Genomic DNA, 18,958 nt, shown 5'->3' with positions numbered 1-18,958 from the left:
GCTCAACTAGAAAGCGTGGGCTTTCTTGCCGCCTCCTTGCCACCTTCTGTCAATTCCCCAATTCTGTGATTGGGAAACCAAGGCAAGAGAGCAGGACTTGAGGGGTGCCTGGGTGGCTCAGTTGGTTAAATGTCTGACTTCAGCTCGAGTCACGATCTCACGGTTTGTGGGTTCGGGCCCTGTGTCGGGCTCTGTGCTGACGGCTTGGAGCCTGGAGCCTGCTTCGGATTCTGTGCCTCCCTCTCTCTCTGCCCCTCCCCTGCTCATGCCCCCCCCCCCAAATAAATAAACATTTAAAAAATAAAAAGAGAGAGAGCAGGACTTGACTATGGTCAAGCAACAAATTGATGGCAGGTACACACTCGAACCCCACCTCCAGACTCTTTGGCCAGTGCTGTCTGCCCTTTCAGAGCTAGCTGCCTCCTCTGTCAAGTTTATTTCTGTTAAGTCCAGGAAGACCACAGGCCTTCCATTCATTCACTCAACAAATATTTACCAAGCACTGGCCAAATGCCAAGCACAGTGCCAAGTTCTGGGGCTACAGTGGAGACCAAAATAGACCCTGCCTTTGCCTTCAGGGAGCTCACAGTCTAGACCAGGCAGGGCAGGCTATGCAGGGCCTTTGTGGGCCACACTGGGGACTTTGGAAGACCAATGGAAAGCTCTCAAAGGTTTTAGCTGGCAGTGCTGGCCCACCCCTCCCCCTCTACACCAGTCATACTCCGCCTCCGTTGTGACCTTTCCCCAAGATGGCAGCCCCTGGGACTTGGAACCTGGCCCTTGTCTCCACCTGTTCAACAAGTCACTGCTAAGGCTGTAGGTAAGGAAGTCCCCCAGGAAGAGGCTAGTGGGTGGGTGATCTTTATTTAATTACAGCTTTGAACACTGCAGAACACCTCTGTCCACTAGGTGGCCAGGAGGACAACTGTCCTATAGCTGAAGCCGCAGGGGTTCCTTAGGGGAGCATTGCAGAGTAAAAGCCTTAACGGCCCCATAATCGGAATAATGAAGATGAGTCACACCTCGTGCTGCCTGCCCACTCCTTCCTCCGGGTCTAGCAGCCAGCATCAGGCAGCCAGAAACTCCCGTTTAGCCAATGTGAGCCAGGCACGTTAAAGATGGTGAAAACGGGTGAGCCTTTGCAGTTGCAGGTTCCTAGAATCTCAGTGTTGGAAAGAACATTAGTCATCCCCTCTTCCAGCCTCTCCTTCTAGATCAGAACTCCTCTCAACAGTGAGTGTTCTGTCTAAACCGTATGCACGGCCCTGGAAGACAGGCAGCTCACGACCGTGAAGGAAGCATTTCCATTTTCAGCGGACCTAAGTCTTCTGAGTCTGTCCTGCTGTTGAGGTGAAATCTTCTTTTCTGTCAGGTTCACCTGCAGGGGCCACGCAGATGAACTTGACTTTCCCCTGGCCCCCATTCTCCCTATTGTGGCACCCACGGCAGCGTTTGAGATGTTCAGAGGGCGGGTGGCTCCTCGGCCAGGGGGCAGGCCCGAGCTCTGCCCCAGCCTCCAGCTGCTGGCGCCCAGCCTCGGGCCTACACCGAGTGGGTGCTAGCAGCTGAAAGCAGAACAGAACAGGACTCTTCCTCGTCCCGAACCAGGCCCCGAGGGAGCACCCTGTGCCGATGACGGTGGCTGGGTGCCAAATGAAGTGAAATATCTCCTTTGCGCAGGCTGTTAACTTTTTTTCTTGTTTAAGGAAGGGGAGGATAATGACATTTAGCACTTTACAACTCAGCAGGAAAATGAGCAGATGGAAACAGATCCCCAGCATTGCAGGCGTGCTTCCAGGGAGAAACCCTCCCCCTCCGGCTCCGGCTTTGCTCCGTGGGGCCACGTCACTGGCAAGGCTTGCTGGTGGACTTAGCGAGTCCGGCCAGCCCCTTGCTGCCCCAGCTCCTCGCCCACAGGGAGCCGCTCCAGGCCGCACAGGGGTGAGCCTGCTGCCGGTCATCTTACGTCCACTCACCGGGAGCACCTCGCCTACCCCTCTAGGGTTGTGATGAGGAGGAGAGACGGGAGATGTTCTCGGTGAGACAGAGGTGAGCAAACACTGCTGTGGAGATGTGGAAAGGCTCCACCTGGCCTCTACGTGGCCACAGGAGAACAATTTGGAGCAGGGGACGTTCCCACAGGGAAATCGAAGAAAGTCATCATCGCCATCGAAACTGCTTATTGAGAACTTGCCGTGGGCCAGTCGCCCTGGCGGACAACTCACACGCCTCACCCCCATTTAAGCCACACGAGCCCATCAGCAGTGTCGCCATTTTACAGATGAGGAAACTGAGGCTCCGCGACGCTAAATAACTTTCCTGAGGTCCCTCTGCCTCACCTGGAATGGCAGCTGAATGGCTTTTTAATTATTTGGGGGTTCGGATTACTCTCTCCTCTATCACTTATGTTGTTCTACAAACGGAACACTTACCCGATCTGAAGGCATTTTTTTCCTGTTTACGTTTCCCGAACAGTCAATAGCTCTGTGATGGGGCTGGTTCTATTTTGGCGTGTAAATTGTTTCATTAAACGGCAGCTCCTCTGTAGGTTTTATTTGTCATCCGCGAAGTAAAAGAAACAAACAAGAACATCCCTACTGTGGCGGAGATAGATCTATTGTTTTCGTCTGCCCAGCAGCCTGCCCTGCTGGGGACCTCACACCCCTTCTTCCTGGGCTCCTTTCCCACTCTGAGCGGTGGCAGGGGGGTGCCAATCATAATATCCTGCCCCCCTGCCCACAAACACTGACTTGACCCAAGTTAGGCCAATCAGAGTCCTTCCCACAGAGTTTTCCATCGTAGTGCAAGGGACAGAAGGCATTCTCTGTCTGCTGGAACAGCCATTAGCAAGTGTCCCCATTAGGATTAGGCTTAGCCGTGGCATGAAAACAGCATCTTAAACAAGATGGTGCATATTTACCTTGCCAGGCTAGCTCAGACATCACCTCAGTGCCCGCCCAGGCTCCCTTCTCCCCTCACCCACCAGGCACCTGCTAAGGTCGTCCCACCACATGCACCCGCCACTCCCCACCTGACTGGAAGCACTGGGGACTCGACGCCTCTGGGAGCAGCCTTCAACCAGTGGGGAGTGGCAACCGGAGGATAAATACCCAGCCTCAGAAGCAGGGGTGGGGTGGGAGGGGGGACAGGATCATTCTGAAGCGTGTGCCACAGTCTCCCCGTGGCCTCGTTGGGATCGATGCCCCATTGCCCACAGCAGGAAACTGCTAGTTTGTTACCACATCCTGTATTCACTTCCGGCCCCTCCTGCTCTCGCTTCCCCACCTCCCTTCCGGTGTTTCCTGGATCACCTCCCGAATAAACTCCTTGCCCCGGCATCTTTGACTCGGGGTCTGCTTCTGGGGAGCCCAGCTTTAAATACATTCGGAGTCCTGCCTCATCCCGAGGGAAAGATCCTGCCACCTCTATGCTCCCAGCGCACTTTTTTGGTACCTCTGATATAATAACACCATGGCCCATCTCGTTGTGTTTATTAAGTATAAAATAGGAAGTATCATCTGTGTACCAATCACCGTACCAGGTGTCCTGTGCTCCTCCATTCATGCATTTATTCACTAATTCATTCGTTCAACAAATATTTATTAAGCATTTGCAATGTGCTTATTACCAATGATCTAGGCCAGAGCTTGGCAAAATATGGTCCACAGGCCAGATTCAGCCTACTGCCCGTTTTTGTAAATAAAGTTTTATTGGAACACAGCCATGTTCATTTGTTCACAAGTATGTAAGGCTGCTTTCATGTTGCAACAACAGAGCCGAGTAGCTGTGACAGAGACCGTATGGCCCACAGAGCATAAAATATTTACTGTCTGGGCCTTTACAGAAGAAGTTTGGTGTCCACTGCTCTAGGCAAATAAACAAAAAAACCTTGGTAAGATATTTACTATGTTAAATGGTGACAAATGCTTTGAAGAAAAAAAGCAGGGAGAGGGAGTGTCAGGAGTGATGGGGGAAAGGGTGGGGATTGCAGTGAAAACCCGGGTGTCAGGAAGTCCTGGCTGGCTGTAAGAGTGACATTGGAGCAAAGACCTGGGGAGGTCAGGGGTGAGCCACGTGGATGTGGCAGGAAAGAGCTGCCGGGCTGGAGGAACAGCAGGTGTGAGGGCCACGCGGAGGTATTAACAATAGTTAATCCTGTATTGAGTACCGTGTACTAGACAGCCTTCCAGTGCTTTACATGCATAATCTCATTTAATTACTTAAAAGTCTCATTACACAGTTAATCTTACAAAACAACGATCTGAATATATTTCTATTGCTAACATTCATACAGTGCTTTCAGTTTGCAAGGTTGTTTTGTAACGTTGTTTGCTTGCACTAACGCAGCACTTGGAAGACGTTATTGACCCCGTTGTATTACAGCCAAAGACCAGAAAGGTCGAGTCCTTTGCCCCAGGTCACGTAGCCAGTAGGTCAGGGAGCTAGAAAGCAAACCCAGGTCTGTTCGGATCCGGATCCGGACGCTGCCTCCCTCCCTCGAAGCCATCAGCTTCAGAAGGCACACACTTCCCCTCACCCCACTCACCCTTAACCCAAACAGTGCACCAGAGAGAAAGGGTAAAGGCCTGTTGGAAGGAACCCAATTCCTTCATCCTCCCAGATGACGGTGACCCGGTAAAGTGCTGGAATCATGCCCACACTCACAGGGCTGTGATGATTCGCCCTGTCCTGGGGCAGCCGCTCTGTGCCCCACACTTGAGGCTGCGCCCAGTGCTCTGCCAAGCCCACCCGAAGCAGGTGCTCAAAGATGACTGACTGGTTGACAGACGAACTATTGCTGTGATTTTTTTTTCATTGCAGTTTTAGCAAGGCATTCCCAGGAATTGAGGGAATTAGTTAGAAAGACATTAAATCGGCGAATATGTATTGAGATTTACCACGTGCAGAAAAGAGCAGCACCTTTTTACACAGTGAACAGCTTTACTGTGGTGGGGCTAGAAATGAACAGGATACGGGCCCGCCCCTCTGGGAGCCCTCAGTCTAGTCTGGGTGGAGAGATGGAGTTTTTGGATGTGCCGCTGACCTACTGCGTGCCAGCCGTCACGCCGGCCAGGGCACTTTCATCATCAGTAAGAATAATAATAGCAAACACTACTGAACCCTGACTCCGTGCCAGGCGCTATGCTGAGTTACATCTCCATCGCAACTCCACAGGGAAGATGTCACTACTATTTTAAGCCTGCGGCATGTGAGGCTCAGGGAGGTTGAGTATCCCCCATAGGCATGTGGTTAGTGGGCGGCAAAGTGACTGAGCCTGAGTGGCTCAGTCAGTCGAGCGCCTGACTCTTGGTCTCAGCTCAGGTCATGATCTCACTGTTTGTGAGTTTGAGCCCTGCATCTGGCTCCACACTGACAGTGCAGAGCCTGCTTGAGACTCTCTCTCTCTCTTTGTGCTCTCTCAAAATTAAAAAAAGGAAAGAAAGAAGTTGCCATTGCTGGTTGTGAGCATGGAGATCAGGCTTTGCATCCAACAGACCTGGAGATGATTCTTTCTCTCCTTTTTACTCGTTTTGTTGACCATGGACGAGCTAACGCTAAGCAACCTTTCCAAGGTAAACTGGATGTCCGCTGTATGGATAGAACAGTGATTATTTATACCTGTTGGGACTATGGTGAGGATTTAATCAGATATGGCGTAAAGTGTTCAATATTGCCCCTGGCACATAGCAAAGACTCTATAAACGTGAACGACGATAATGATGAGCACACTCATCAAGTCTGAGGAACCTGGATAAAAAAAGATGCCCACCTTCCCAGCCCCGTCCTGGTCTCCAATGACCCGAGATTTGGCACTAAACAAGCGAACGAGTGATGCACTCCAGGCCCAAGGAGAAGAGGTCCCTGAAGACAGAAGGAATTGGTGTCGCGCATGGTGGCAGGAGTAGGGATTCTGAAGGGAACAGGTGGCAGCAGAATGATGGTTCTGTATGGTGGGCGAGGGGAGCCACGGGGTCTCCTGAGTTGGGAAGGATGGAGTGATGAGCCAGATGCTTTCAACTACATCTCTCATCGCATCTTCACAACGGCCCTACATGTATGTTACGGTTCCTGTGTTACTGATGAAGAGCCCAGAAGCACAAGGCCCCAGAAGCACGTGGCTGGAAGTGGCTGGCAGGATTCCAAGTCAAGGCTGCCCTCCTACCCTCTGTCCAGTCTGTCTGGGTCCGGCTGGGCTAACGGGGTGGGGCGGGCTCAGGAATTCATCAGGTGGCCTGTCTCAGGGGGTCTCTGGAGTCTGTCCCACGCACTATCCCAGTCTGGGCCCCCGTAGGAGTCACCCACCCTGCCTCCCTCACCACCCTCTTTCCCCCGTCTGAGTTCACACCCCACTCAGGCAAAGAAACACAACTGACCGTGTCCTGCCCCGGTGTAAATCCCGGCGGCCCTTTCCCACAGGCCGGGTCCTCCCGCTGGCCCGCGTCTTCCGCAAAGGAAACAGCCATCTTCTTGGAGTGACAGTCATACTTGTCTATTTCAAAACAAATACACACTGTAGAGCGGAATGCAAAATGCCCAGGGATTTTCTCAGAGGAGGAGTTGTCTGGGGCTAAGCCTCAAAATAGACATGTGTGTGTTGGGAAGAGGAGTATCGCTCTTCAGGAAAAAAAATGTCACTGGCCTCAAAGACGAACAGAAACTCCCAGCCTAACACTTCCGGGGTGCCCGGGTGTGCTCTTGCTCCTGCCCGACTATTTCAGCCTTCTTCCTCACAGCCAGTGGTCACTTGCTTGTGCTCTGACTACGGTATCTTTCTATCCCTCCTTGTCAGCTTGGGGAACTCCTAATTATCTTTTCAGGTCCATTTCTGCATCCCCTCTTCCGAGAAGCCCTCCCTGATCCCACTCCCCACTCCTTGCAGCACAGGTCTTGCTCTCCCCTCTTCACAGCTTCTCCCCACAGGATGCTGGGACCTTCACTTTGAGAGGCAGCCTCTCCCAGAGATTATGAGCAACTTGAGATCAGGGAGCCTACTATGAACTCTGACTTCACTTGTTCATTCAGCACATACTCAGAGCCCCTCCGTACCAGGGCCATGGGCTCTGGATGAGGGAATGACTTAGTGTGTCCTTGGAGAACTCCAACCTGAGGGAGAGACAAACCATTCATTCATTCATTCATTCATATATTAAAATAACAAACAAAAAGCAAAACACTTTGCTAATCCCCAGCTGGGGCAGGCCCTCTGGTTAAGGTTAAGGTTAGGGTTAAGGATACAGGGGCACCTGGGTGGCTCAGTCGGATAAGCGTCCAACTTCAGCTCAGCTCATGATCTCACAGTTCTTGAGTTCAAGCCCCGCGTCAGGCTCTGTGCTGACAGCTGGGAGCCTGGAGCTTGCTTTGAATTCTGTGTCTCCCCCTCTCTCTGCCCCTCCTCCCCCCCTTCTCTCTCTCTCTCTTGAAAATAAACATTAAACAAACAAACAAAAAAGGATATGGAAAAGAGCATGTCTGACCAATGGCCAGTGGAAACAAAGTTCTAAGTGCATGGTGTGCCCCCAGAGCTGCGGGGACACCAAGGCAGGTGTGGGGTATGGGGTCCTTTTGCTTTTTTTTTTTTTTTTTTTTGATGACAATGAATGACTGACTTTTTCTGTGGGTTCTTTTTTCTGTTTTAGGGAACGTGCAGGGTTCTAATCATGAATGAACTCCGTAAATCAGGACACCCAGCAAATGACCGATCAAGTGATCGATAGAACTGTCACACTGGAAGTTGCTGTGGCGATAGGGCTAGATTCTGGGCCTCCACCACCCCTGGACTTTCTCAATGGGAAGCACATCTACTCTGACCATGGCTGGCTCCAGGCTGCAGAGCCTGCTGCAAACTCACAGTAAAATGCAGTTCTCTGCCTGCCTCCCAAGGGGGTCGTGAGCATTAATTAGTTACCATTGGTAAAGTGCTCTGAAGATGTGGGGGTGTATAAACACGGCAAGTCATTAGGCCTCTCCACGCCACTATGCTCTACAGCCTGGGAACTGCTAATTGAGAAATAATTAACACCTCAGGGTGCAGAGGCCGGATTCCTGGCTTTTCCAGGATTGGGAGGGATGTAATAGCGTGCATGGGAGCAGGGAGGAATATAAGGCTACTGTGGATCCCGATATTGAAGATTATTCACCTCCTGTCCCCAGAGAGGAGGCGTGGGGAATATTGCCTCAGGAAAATCTTTAGGACTGCACTCCTTAGGAAAAGCTTGGACTACAGAGCTGGGCTGCAGAAGCCCAGCGACGTTCTTAGAGCAAAGGAGCTCAGGCCCAGTCCAGCTCTGCCTGGCCTCCTAGCTGGGGGTGGGCGAGATGTCAGTCGTGGGGTCCACCCACGCTTTATTTTCCTCCACTGGCCCAACAGACTGTCCGATGCCTGCGGGTCCAGCCAATGGCCCAACAGAGTGTCCAGTGCCTTTCCTCTAGACCAGCGGATCTAGCCCAGGCTGTACATTAGGATCATCAGGGGGACAACTGATGCTCAGGCCAACCCCAGGGAACGTGATACCCAGCACTGCAGGGTTGGGGGGCTGGGGCACATGGTGAGTCCAGTGCACTGCAGGTTGAGAACCACTGCTTTGACCTGTGTGTCAAGCACTATTTCAGGAGAAGAGGGAGATGGAGATGGAAACCCTATGACATTCCGTGATTCCCTGACACCAGCTCATCATTTCCTGCTTCCCTGCTGGAATGTCCTGCTCCCTCAGCCTGGCCACTCCCACCACCATTCCTGTCCTGGTAAACCCCACTCATTCTTCAGGCTCAGCTCAAAGCACACCTCCTCAATGAAGCCCTCCTCCCCTGCACTCCCACAGGACTTTCTTCAGCCCCTATTAAACCACTGATCATACGATGTCATTCCTGGCAGATCTTGGGGCTGAGGGCTTCTTGGGGCCAGTGTCTTGCATTGGGTCTAGTACATTTTAGGCGCTCAATGAACTATAGCTGTTATTAGTTAGCTGCAGTTCCATGATATACAGCCCCCTCCTCAGGATACGTCATTTGTTCCCTGTGCCTAGAACATTCTTCCTCCAGATATCTGCAACTCTCTCAACCTCGGGTCTTTGCCAAAATGTCACTTTCTAGATGAGGGTTTCCTTGATCATCCTATTTTGAATCGCAACCACTCTTCCTCCAACGCATTTCCTTTTCACAGTTTATTCTTTTCTCTGTGGGTGGATACCGAGGGATCCAGTCTTTATTAAAAACTTCGGTATTTTGTTCACCATGGGTTTTTTTTGGCATTTATTTTTTTTTAATTAATCGCATAAAAATACTACTTTGGTTACTAAGTTCCTGCTCCCCTTCCAAATTTCATATTGACTTACTGACTCTTTTCATGGGAATGCAAGCTACCTTGAGGGCAGGGAAATTTGCTTTGTTCACTATTCCCAGTTTCTCCCAGTGGTTGGTACATGGTAGCTTCTCAAAAAAATATTTTGTGAATGAAAGTTTGATCTAGTGTCTTAAAGACTGTGTTGCGCTTTGTGATAAAGGTTTTTTTTTTTTCTATTAAAAATTTTAATGTATTTAAATTGAAAGCCTGTAAAAATCCTCGGGTATATCCCTAACGGCAAGTCCCACTGTTGTCATGGTTACACTTTCGCTAGCCTTTCCTTTCAGAGTCGGGTGGCCCCTGGCAGTGGGAGGGAACACCAAGCTCAAAGCCCAGGCTTTTACCATAGAGTTACACCTCCCTACCTCCTAGAGGGCACTTCCGGAACAGCAGTTTATTCTTTGCTGCCCAAACCAATCTATGATTGTGGAGGAGAGCCGGACTCTTTCTCCTAGGCTAAACTTCCGGAAAACCTCCACGTGCATCTGGGGCGGGGGTTGGGGGGGTGGGGCAGTCCCCGTGAGAGCGGCTTTGTGATTGGCAGGTGGGGCAGGAGGCGGGGCTTCGGGCAGACGTGCCCCGGGCGCAGGCGCGTTGGGCCGGCGTGGCGGTCGGGCCGGCGGTCTCGGCTGGGACTTCAGTTGTTTCTGCGCGGTTCTGCTCTCGGCTGGGACTTCGGTTGGTGAGTGTGGGTGACAGGGGTTGGGCGGGGCGGGCGGTGAGAGGGCTGGGTCTCGGTTTTTGGACCTTGGTGGCCGTGCTTCCACGTGCATCCCGTCCTTGATTTGGGGAGGGGTCGCTTTCACCTGAACTCAGGGATAGTGTGTTTCCTCTGTTGTAAAATGAGGGCAGGACTTCCTCCTTTGTCTACCTCGGGTCTTGTGAGTGCCCTGACGTTCCTAGAAGTGCCAGCCCTGGAGAGACCCTCTGGGGTCACCTGGTGGCCCAGCCAGCCTTCCCATTTTACGTATGGGGAAAGTGAGGCCCGGAGAGTGAAGTCGTTTGACCGAGGTCCCCCAGCCAGTGAAGGCCGAGCCAGCACGTAGGACTGTCCCTGGGGTTCCATTGCTGCTTTATGCAGCACGGTCCGAGACGGAGACTGGAGATTGGAGGCGGGAACCTAAGCATTCCGGGTGTGCCCTGCACTCCTCTGCTGTGTCGCTTGTCAGGTGGCCTCACATCTCTGAGCTCACCTCTTCTGTGAGTTGGACATAACGATAATAATGGCAAAACTATTATATACCAGGCACTGTCGGCAGCACTTGAGGCCCAGCTTTCCTGATTGGATTGCGGGGCCATTGTGAGTTAACCTTAAAAGAGGCCTGTGCTCCAAAGATTGAGCCGCGCCCCTCTGTAAAAATTTGGTGAATGACTGAAGGACTCAGAGGCCCTTTGCTAGAGTCTGAGGTGCAGAATACATTAATTACTGTACTGCTTTAGAGGTACTGTCTGTAGATAACGCTGAAATTTTGAGATGATAAATAATTATTCTCCCATCTGCGTAAGCTGAGGGGTCTGAGGACAGGCACACGATGGGAGTGAGGGCAGAGGGTTTAAGGCTCTTATTTAAACTATCCAGATAATTGTTTTGTTGCACCTGTCACTTAGCTTTTCATTTACTAATATATTTGATTAGTACACATAATTAACTCTTCAGTGTGATGCTAGGCCCTGAAGCCTGACAATATAGAAAACATCACAAACTCCTCGTTTAATGGAGGAATAGGACATGAAATATTGCTCAACTCCCAGTGCCTGGCACACAGCAGTTTCTCAGAAATAGCTTTGAAAATTATTCCAGTCCAGTAAACTGTAAAGCCTTGTGTGCAGTGGGAGTGCAGAGAAGGAAGTGGTCATCTCTGTTTGAGGGTTTGGGAAGCTTCTTGTAATAGGTGAACCTTGAATGATGGAGTTGCTGGGGTGAAGCTGGCCAATTCCAGGAATGCTGAGCAGTCTGGGGCATGTTGGGGGAGTGGTAGGGTAAAAAGCTGGGAAGAGGTGTGTTGGGATCAAAATACAAAGAGGCTTCGTGTAAATGGACGTACCATTCCAAGAAAATGATGACGAGGAACCATTAATGGATTATAAGCCGGGACATGATTGGATCAATTATCTTTTTAGCTGTAATATGGAGACCAGACAGACAGGGGTCAGGAGTCACTCAGTTCAGTCATTGGTGGACATTTATTGAGTATCCACTGTGTCCAGGCACCGTGCTGGATGCTACGGATACAGCTTGGAATAAGACAGACATGGTCACTGCCCGCATGGAGTTTATTGTGCTTTTCCCAGTGTGGTCCCTGGTCTAACAGCATCAGCATCACCTGGAAACTTGTTAGAACGGCGGTTTCTCTGCGCACACCCCGAGCCTACTGAATCAGAAAGTCTGGGGCTGAGGCCCCACGGTCAATGTTTTAACAAGCCCTCCAGGTGATTCTAACGCCCAACTTAAGTTTCACAACCACCTGGCTACCGTAATGGACCAAGCGGTTTTGAGAGGCCAACCCAGGGTAGAGGCAGCAAGAGCCAGAAAGGAGAGGGTAGACTTGAGAGGGAGGTCAGAGACGGACTCCTCTGCTTTCAGAGGAGTTAAGGATGAAGGAGTGTCTGGTGTGGGCCACTGGCTCGCGGTTTACCAGATGAGAACCATGTGTACTTGCCTCCAGAGCCCACACTTTTCCATTCAGTCGCATTAGGGCTCTGCGGCAGTGCCTGCCAACCTGTCTCAGGCCACGGGCCATGGGGGAGATGATAATATTTGTACTGTGCATGGGGGACATGGATGAGGCTGCTTGGGGTGGCAGGAGACCAGCTGGAGGACTTGAGGCCACTAGGACCTGGAAGGGGCCACCCAGGGGTTCCAGGCTCCCAGAGCTGAGAGGAGCCGGCAGCCCATTGTCAGCATACCACAGGGCAGCTCTGCTTCACGGGAGATGCCGAAAGGTAGGGGCGTCCCTGGACTTGGCAACATAAATCGAGAACCCTGAGGGGCGCCTGGGTGGCTCAGTCGGCTAAGCGCCCGACTTCGGCTCAGGTCATGATCTCACAGTTTGTGAGTTCGAGTCCCGCGTCGGGCTCTGTGCTGACAGCTCGGAGCCTGGAGCCTGCTTCACATTCTGTGTCTCCTTCTCTGTCTGCTCCTCCCCTGCTCACGCTTGGTCTCTCTCTCCTTCAAAAATAAATAAAAACATTAAAAAAAAAAAAAAAAGAACCTTGAAAGAGTTCTGTGTGTTGACTCAGTAATTCCTTTCCTGAGAATCTCTCCCAAATGTACAACAAACAAACAAAAGCCTTCTGTTCATTGTAGATTGTACATAACAGAGAAGATGACAGCTCCCTGATAGCAGGAGAATCGTTTCTGATCTACTCGGTGGAATGTTGGACTGCCATCAGGAATGTGAGTATTTTGTAACATCGTAGAGGAACACATGTGCTCAGTTAGTAGACAGTGTCTGGTAAAGCCCTGCTCCGTGCTGAGTGGTGAGCCAGTTAGATTTGGTCCTTGGCCGCATGGATCGGAGTGCCTGGGAGGAAGACAGCAGTCACTCCTGAGAGGGATTGGTGATCAGTTGGGACTGCCGTGGGAGACGCTGGCCTTTGGGACATGGGAGTGGGACGTGGAAGGCATCCCAGAAGACAGGATGGTGATCCCGAGGCTGGGAGGATGAGTAGGTGTTGGGACGCAAAGGGCACAGTGTGTTTAAGAGTGGGCGTGGTGCGGCTGGAACACAGGGCGACTGGGGAGGCTAAGCTCCAGGGGGCCAGCAGCCAGCTCACAGGTGTGCCCAGAAGGTCAAAAGCTTGCACCTGATTCTGAGAGCAGCAGGAAGTCGTTGGAGGGCTTTAGGAAAGAAAGACTGTTACCGTACGTGCTGGGACGTGTTCCCTGTGGCTGCAGCATGGAGCATGGATTGGAGGAAGGCGGGCATGGAAGCGGGGGGCCGGGTGCAGAGGCTGCTGCGGAGGCCCAGGGGAGAGATGGTGGTGGCCTGGATGGAGGCTGTGGAGGTGGGGAGAAGGGGCAGATGGAACAGCAAGCGAAGAGACAGGAATGACAAGGCCGAGAGGTTTGGTGCGTGTGGGCCCTGAGGGGACAGAGTGGATGAACCCAGGTTTCCGGTTTGGGCAAAGGTGGCTTTTGGTGCCATTGTGAGCGATAGGCCGCACTGAAGGGGGAGCAGTTTCAGCAGCAGGGCCGTTGGGGTGGGGGGGAATGCGGGGTTCCCTCTGGGGTGCTGAGTTTAGAGTATCCATGCAGCTGCTTCTCCAGGAGACTGTTGGATAGGGAGGTCTGAAGTGTGAGAGAGACAGACGGGGTACAGGTGTCGACTCAGAGTCGTGAGCGTGAGGCCTGACCAGAGAGTGCTATGGCGGGGAGAGGCACAAGACACCGAAGGCAGGAGCCGGGTGGGGATGTGGGCAAAAGAGCAAGGCTGGCAAAAGGGACGAGGGCTTGTCAGCAGCAGTTGTCTCTGGGCTGAGGGATTAGACTTGATTTCCTTTACTTTTTTGTTTCTGTTTTTTCCCAGTTCTCTATTATAACTATAGTAAATATTGATTGCACTCATAGAATGTGCCAGATACTGTCCTAGTAACTTTTTATAACTCTTCTAAATTCCCACAAGAAACCTACAAGACAGGTCTTACTGTATTCCCATCGTACAGATGAAGAAACTGAGCACAGAGGGGTTAAGTCACATGTCCCGAGCTACACAGGGTGCCGTCAGCAAGCAGCCTGCCTGGAATCCAGGCTGCCTGGTTCCACGGCTGTGCACTCCCCATGCAGTGGGGTCTCTCCACACTATGCTGTTGTATTTTTATAAATGGGAAAATAATTGTGTTTTTTTAAAATAGCAGTAGAGGTAAGAGAAGTAGGACTTGAATCTGCTAGAAAATTAGAGGTGAAAGGGTTTGCACCTGCAAAGTCAGTGGCTGGCTGAGAAGTCTGTGGGAGACCAGACCGAGCTGGCTCTGTCGTGGCATCGGAGCACAGTTAACGCTTATTTCTGCACGGCTCGTTTTCCTCCAGGCACAAGTGCTTCCCCTCACGGGGTGTCATGGAAGGGCTGCTGTCGAGATGCAGGGCACTGCCCGCTCTGACCACCTGCGGCCGCCAGCTCTCTGGGTACGTTCCTCACAGGTTTTACCACTGTGGCCCAGAGAGAGGGAAGCGCTTGGTGCTGTCCCGCATGTTCCAGCCCCAGAACCTTCGGGAAGACCAGGTGCTCTCTCCTGAGGGCAGATCTGGCGACCTGAGCTGTAAGAGCCAGCGGCTGATGCTGCAGGTGGGTCTGATCCACCCGGCAAGCCCCGGCTGTTACCACCTCCTGCCTTATACCGTGCGTGCCATAGAGAAGCTCGAGCGGGTGATAGACCAGGAGATGCAGGCCATCGGGGGACAGAAGGTCAACATGCCCAGCCTCAGCCCAGCAGAGCTCTGGCGTGCCACCAAGCGGTGGGACTTGATGGGCAAGGAGCTACTAAGACTTAGAGACAGACATGGCAAGGAATACTGCTTAGGACCAACTCACGAGGAAGCCATCACGGCCCTGGTTGCCTCCCAGCAGACACTGTCCTACAAGCAGCTTCCGTTCCTGCTGTACCAGGTGACAAGGAAGTTTCGGGACGAGCCCAGGCCCCGATTTGGTCTTCTTCGCGGCCGAGAGTTTTACATGAAGGACATGTACACCTTCGACTCCTCCCCAGAGGCCGCCCTGGAGACCTACGGCCTGGTGTGCGGGGCCTACAGCAGCCTGTTCCACAGGCTGGGGCTACAGTGCGTCAGGGTCCAGGCGGACGTGGGCAGCATCGGGGGCACCACGTCTCACGAGTTCCAGCTGCCAGCCGAGGTCGGGGAGGACCGGTTTGCGGTCTGTCCCGGCTGCGGCTTCTCGGCCAACATGGAGACGCTGCACTCGTCGCAAACCAGCTGCCCTGCTTGCCGGGGACCACTGACCGAAAGCAGAGGCATCGAGGTGGGGCACACGTTTTACCTGGGCACCAAGTACTCCTCCATTTTCAGTGCCCAGTTTACCAACGCCCACGGCAAACCGTGCCTGGCCGAGATGGGCTGCTATGGCCTGGGTGTGACGCGGATACTGGCTGCTGGCATTGAGGTGCTGTCCACCGAAGACTGTGTTCGCTGGCCCAGCCTCCTCGCGCCTTACCACGTGTGCCTCATCCCCCCGAAGAAGGGCAGTAGGGAGGAGGCGGCCACCGAGCTCACGGGCGGCCTGTACGACCTCATCACGGAGGCAGTGCCGCAGCTCCGTGGTGAGGTCCTGCTCGATGACAGGACCCATCTGACCATCGGAAACAGACTGAAAGATGCCAACAAGCTTGGGTACCCCTTCGTGATCATCGCCGGCAAGAGGGCCCTGGAGGACCCTGCCCATTTTGAAGTCCGGTGCCAGAACACCGGGGAGGTGGTGTTCCTCACCAGAGAAGGAGTCACGGAATTTCTGAGCCAAGTGCAGGTCATCTGAATACCCCGAGCCACCCCCACCCCATCTTGCAGCCTTAGTGTTCATTCGGACGGTCTTTTCCTGCACTCCTTCCCAGGGCCGGCCTCTCCAGGTACAAGGCAGCTCATGGAAGGGGGAGCATGTTAGGGAAACCGACTTTTATCCAGTCCTTTGTTCCTATTCTTTGTATTTGAAGTTGGTGATTCCATTCTCTGGGCTGGCAGTGTTGCCACATAGCATTCCTCTTATATTCCATTGTGGAGGCTTGTGGGTTAGGGGGCAGAGGGGCAAGAGAGAGCCGCTCATCCTGACCCTCAGGCGAGTGGCTTCCCTTCTCTGCCGAGTTTCCCGTGTGGAGGATGCGAGTGGCCTGTGGCCAAGGCCCTCCTGGCTCCAGCAGTCTGACCCCTCCTGGCGCCTCTTGCCACGTTTGGTCTGGAGAGCAGTCCCACTGGCCCTCCCCCACTTGGTCATGTCCCCTTCCCCGCTGGGGCCTCAGTTTCCCCATCTGTGACGTGAGAAAATGGAACTAGATCTGTAAAATTCTTTTTTTTTTTATTTTTTTTTATTTTTTTTTCAACGTTTATTTATTTTTGGGACAGAGAGAGACAGAGCATGAACGGGGGAGGGGCAGAGAGAGAGGGAGACACAGAATCGGAAACAGGCTCCAGGCTCTGAGCCATCAGCCCAGAGCCCAACGCGGGGCTCGAACTCCCGGACCGCGAGATCGTGACCTGGTTGAAGTCGGACGCTTAACCGACTGCGCCACCCAGGCGCCCCTAGATCTGTAAAATTCTTAAGCTGTCACTGGGTGGTTCCAAAGAGGTTCATGATGGGCAAATCTGGGTCCTCTGATCCCCTGTAGTCTAAGCTACACAGAGAATTGATAGAATTAACCAATGGCCCAAAACCACCTCCAGAGACCTGGCTCTTTTGGGGTGGCTTAGTGTGGAGTTGGTGTTGTATTGATTGAATAAAGTAAGCTACTGGGATGAGCCTTGCATAGTAACTTGGAACAGTGGTAATGCCTGCCGTTTTAACAGCAGCAGCTTCTTCTTTCCTTTTTTATCCTACTATTTCTACAGTTCATTCAAAAACAAACAAAACCCACCTCCGAAGGCTGGGAATATGTTTTAAACCATTTCTCCCCCAAATGTAGGGGTAGCAGGCTTCAGGTACCACGGTGAACTTGTCTTGGGTCCAGAGTTGGGTCCTAGAGCCGCACCAGGGGTGCATATTAAGGTCTCTGCCCATAATCTGTGGAAACTGGGAGCAGGCTTGAGCCACAGAGCAGTGCCACCTGCTTTCACTTCTCCTGCTCATCAGATTATGGTCTCGACACGTCCAAAGCTAACAAAATTCTGTCACAGTGAAGCTCAGGGCCACCACCTCTGGAAGCATTTTGCCCTCTGCCTCCCCCACGCTCTCCCATTCAGCACTGATGACGTTGATTCTTGTTTGGAGCACACACAGCTCATTGTTTGTGCACCCCCCTCTCTCGGTTGACAGTCACCTCCCCAAAGTCATGGTCCTGGGCTGATTCCCAGTGTACCACACTTCTTGGCCAGTTGTCCCACCTGCCAAACAGCTCCCCAGCAGTGTGTTCCTGCTGCTGCTGTCACTGCTCAAGTAACCCACGCCCCAGCACACACCATCAGGTCTCCTCGTTAACATTCATGCCAAGCCCTGATGACCTCCAGGCCAGGAGATGTGTATTCTGAGAGCAGACCTAGAAAGGCTGGATTAGAAGTCAGGGGACTTTACCCTTGGCTGCACTTTGGAATTACCTAGGTCCCACCCGGAAAAGTTCTGGTTAGAGTCTGGGGTACGGCCTGGGCATCCTGCATTTGAAAGCTCCATAGATGAGCTCCATAGATGCACGAAGTCGATTCAGGGTTCCCAGTGTACTTACGGGCAGCCACCATCTCTGAGCCACTTTGTAGCCGAGCATTTCTTAGAGTAATTTCCTGTGTGCGCTATCAGACTGACTCTGCTTTTATTGGTCTGGTCATTTATTTGTTAAGGGCCTGCCATGCACCGGTGTGCTGTGAGGCACTTTTATGTACCATCTTCACACCAAAAACTGTGCGGGGTGGATGCTGTTCTCCTTTTACCGATGATGAACCTGAAGCTTCATCTTTTAAGTGTCAGAGCTAGAATCTGAGTATTGACCAGAACCTATGCCATTCCTGCTATAACTGCATGGCTTCTGCCTAGACGAAAGTGATTTCAGTAAATAAAACTGAATTATTTATGCCTTTCTAATCCAGTTAGCCTCAAATAGATGAGAAATTAGAATCTGTGTGAATTGGTGCTTGATTTTTTAAAATTTCTTATTGAAGTACCGTTGATGCACAATGTGACATTGGTTTGAAGTGAACAGCATAGTGATTCAGTAACTACACATTAAGCTGTGCTCACAAGTGTAGCTACCGTCTGTCACCATACAACACTGTTACAATACCACTGACTGTATTCCCTGTGCCGTACCTTTCATCCCTGTGTCTTATTCATTCCGCAACTAGAAGCCTGTACCTCCCACTCCTTTTTTTAATTTAAATTTGTGCTCCATAAGCTGGTTTATGTAAGGCTAGCCTAATATAAGCACTCTTAAAAACCAGAGTCCAGGAGGAGAGAACCAATTAACTTTTAAATTCTTCATAAATGTTCGAGTTATTTGAGGAGGACACAGAATCATGGAAGTTTCGAACAGGAGGACTTGGAGCCTGCCTGTCCACCTCTCATTTCACAGAAGGGAAGCAGGCCCAGACTGGGAGTTCACCTGTCACACACCATCTGACAGCAGGACACCTGATTGCAGGCCAAGTGCTGTGTCCCCTGAATTAGGCTACCTCCAGTCGATCTTGTTGCATCAAGAATGGTCTGGCTGGATCACCGTTTGAGCTATAGAAAGAAGCCTTGTAGCTGCGAAACAGGTACCGTCCTCTGTTTTCCAAGGGAGATGAATCCAGGGAGAACAGTGATTTGCTCAAGGGCAAGCTGAACTGACACCTAGGTGTCCTGATTACTAAGCCACCATGTCTTGGAAGAAGCCAGGGGCGGTATGATATGGGGGGAAGATCAGAACCTTGAAGAGACATAATCCTAGATCCAGCACTTACCAGGGATGTGACCTGAAGACAAATTACTCGCC

The 18,958-nt window shown here is 51.9% G+C and overlaps 1 protein-coding gene across 1 annotated transcript; it reads left to right on the top strand.

Moving 5' to 3' along the window:
* The first annotated feature begins 9,919 nt into the window (after positions 1–9,919).
* On the top strand, positions 9,920–16,337 carry PARS2 (prolyl-tRNA synthetase 2, mitochondrial). The gene is made up of 3 exons (XM_040470360.1): positions 9,920–10,022; positions 12,648–12,737; positions 14,370–16,337. Coding segments are annotated over exons 2-3 (1,458 nt in total). The 5' UTR covers positions 9,920–10,022; positions 12,648–12,735; the 3' UTR covers positions 15,826–16,337.
* Positions 16,338–18,958: the final 2,621 nt, after the last annotated feature.

This window comes from Herpailurus yagouaroundi, unplaced genomic scaffold (genome assembly GCF_014898765.1).
Source record: "Herpailurus yagouaroundi ecotype Mexico unplaced genomic scaffold, PumYag 77, whole genome shotgun sequence".
Lineage (NCBI taxonomy): Eukaryota > Metazoa > Chordata > Mammalia > Carnivora > Felidae > Herpailurus > Herpailurus yagouaroundi.
This window is presented reverse-complemented; position numbering and strand designations above follow the sequence as displayed.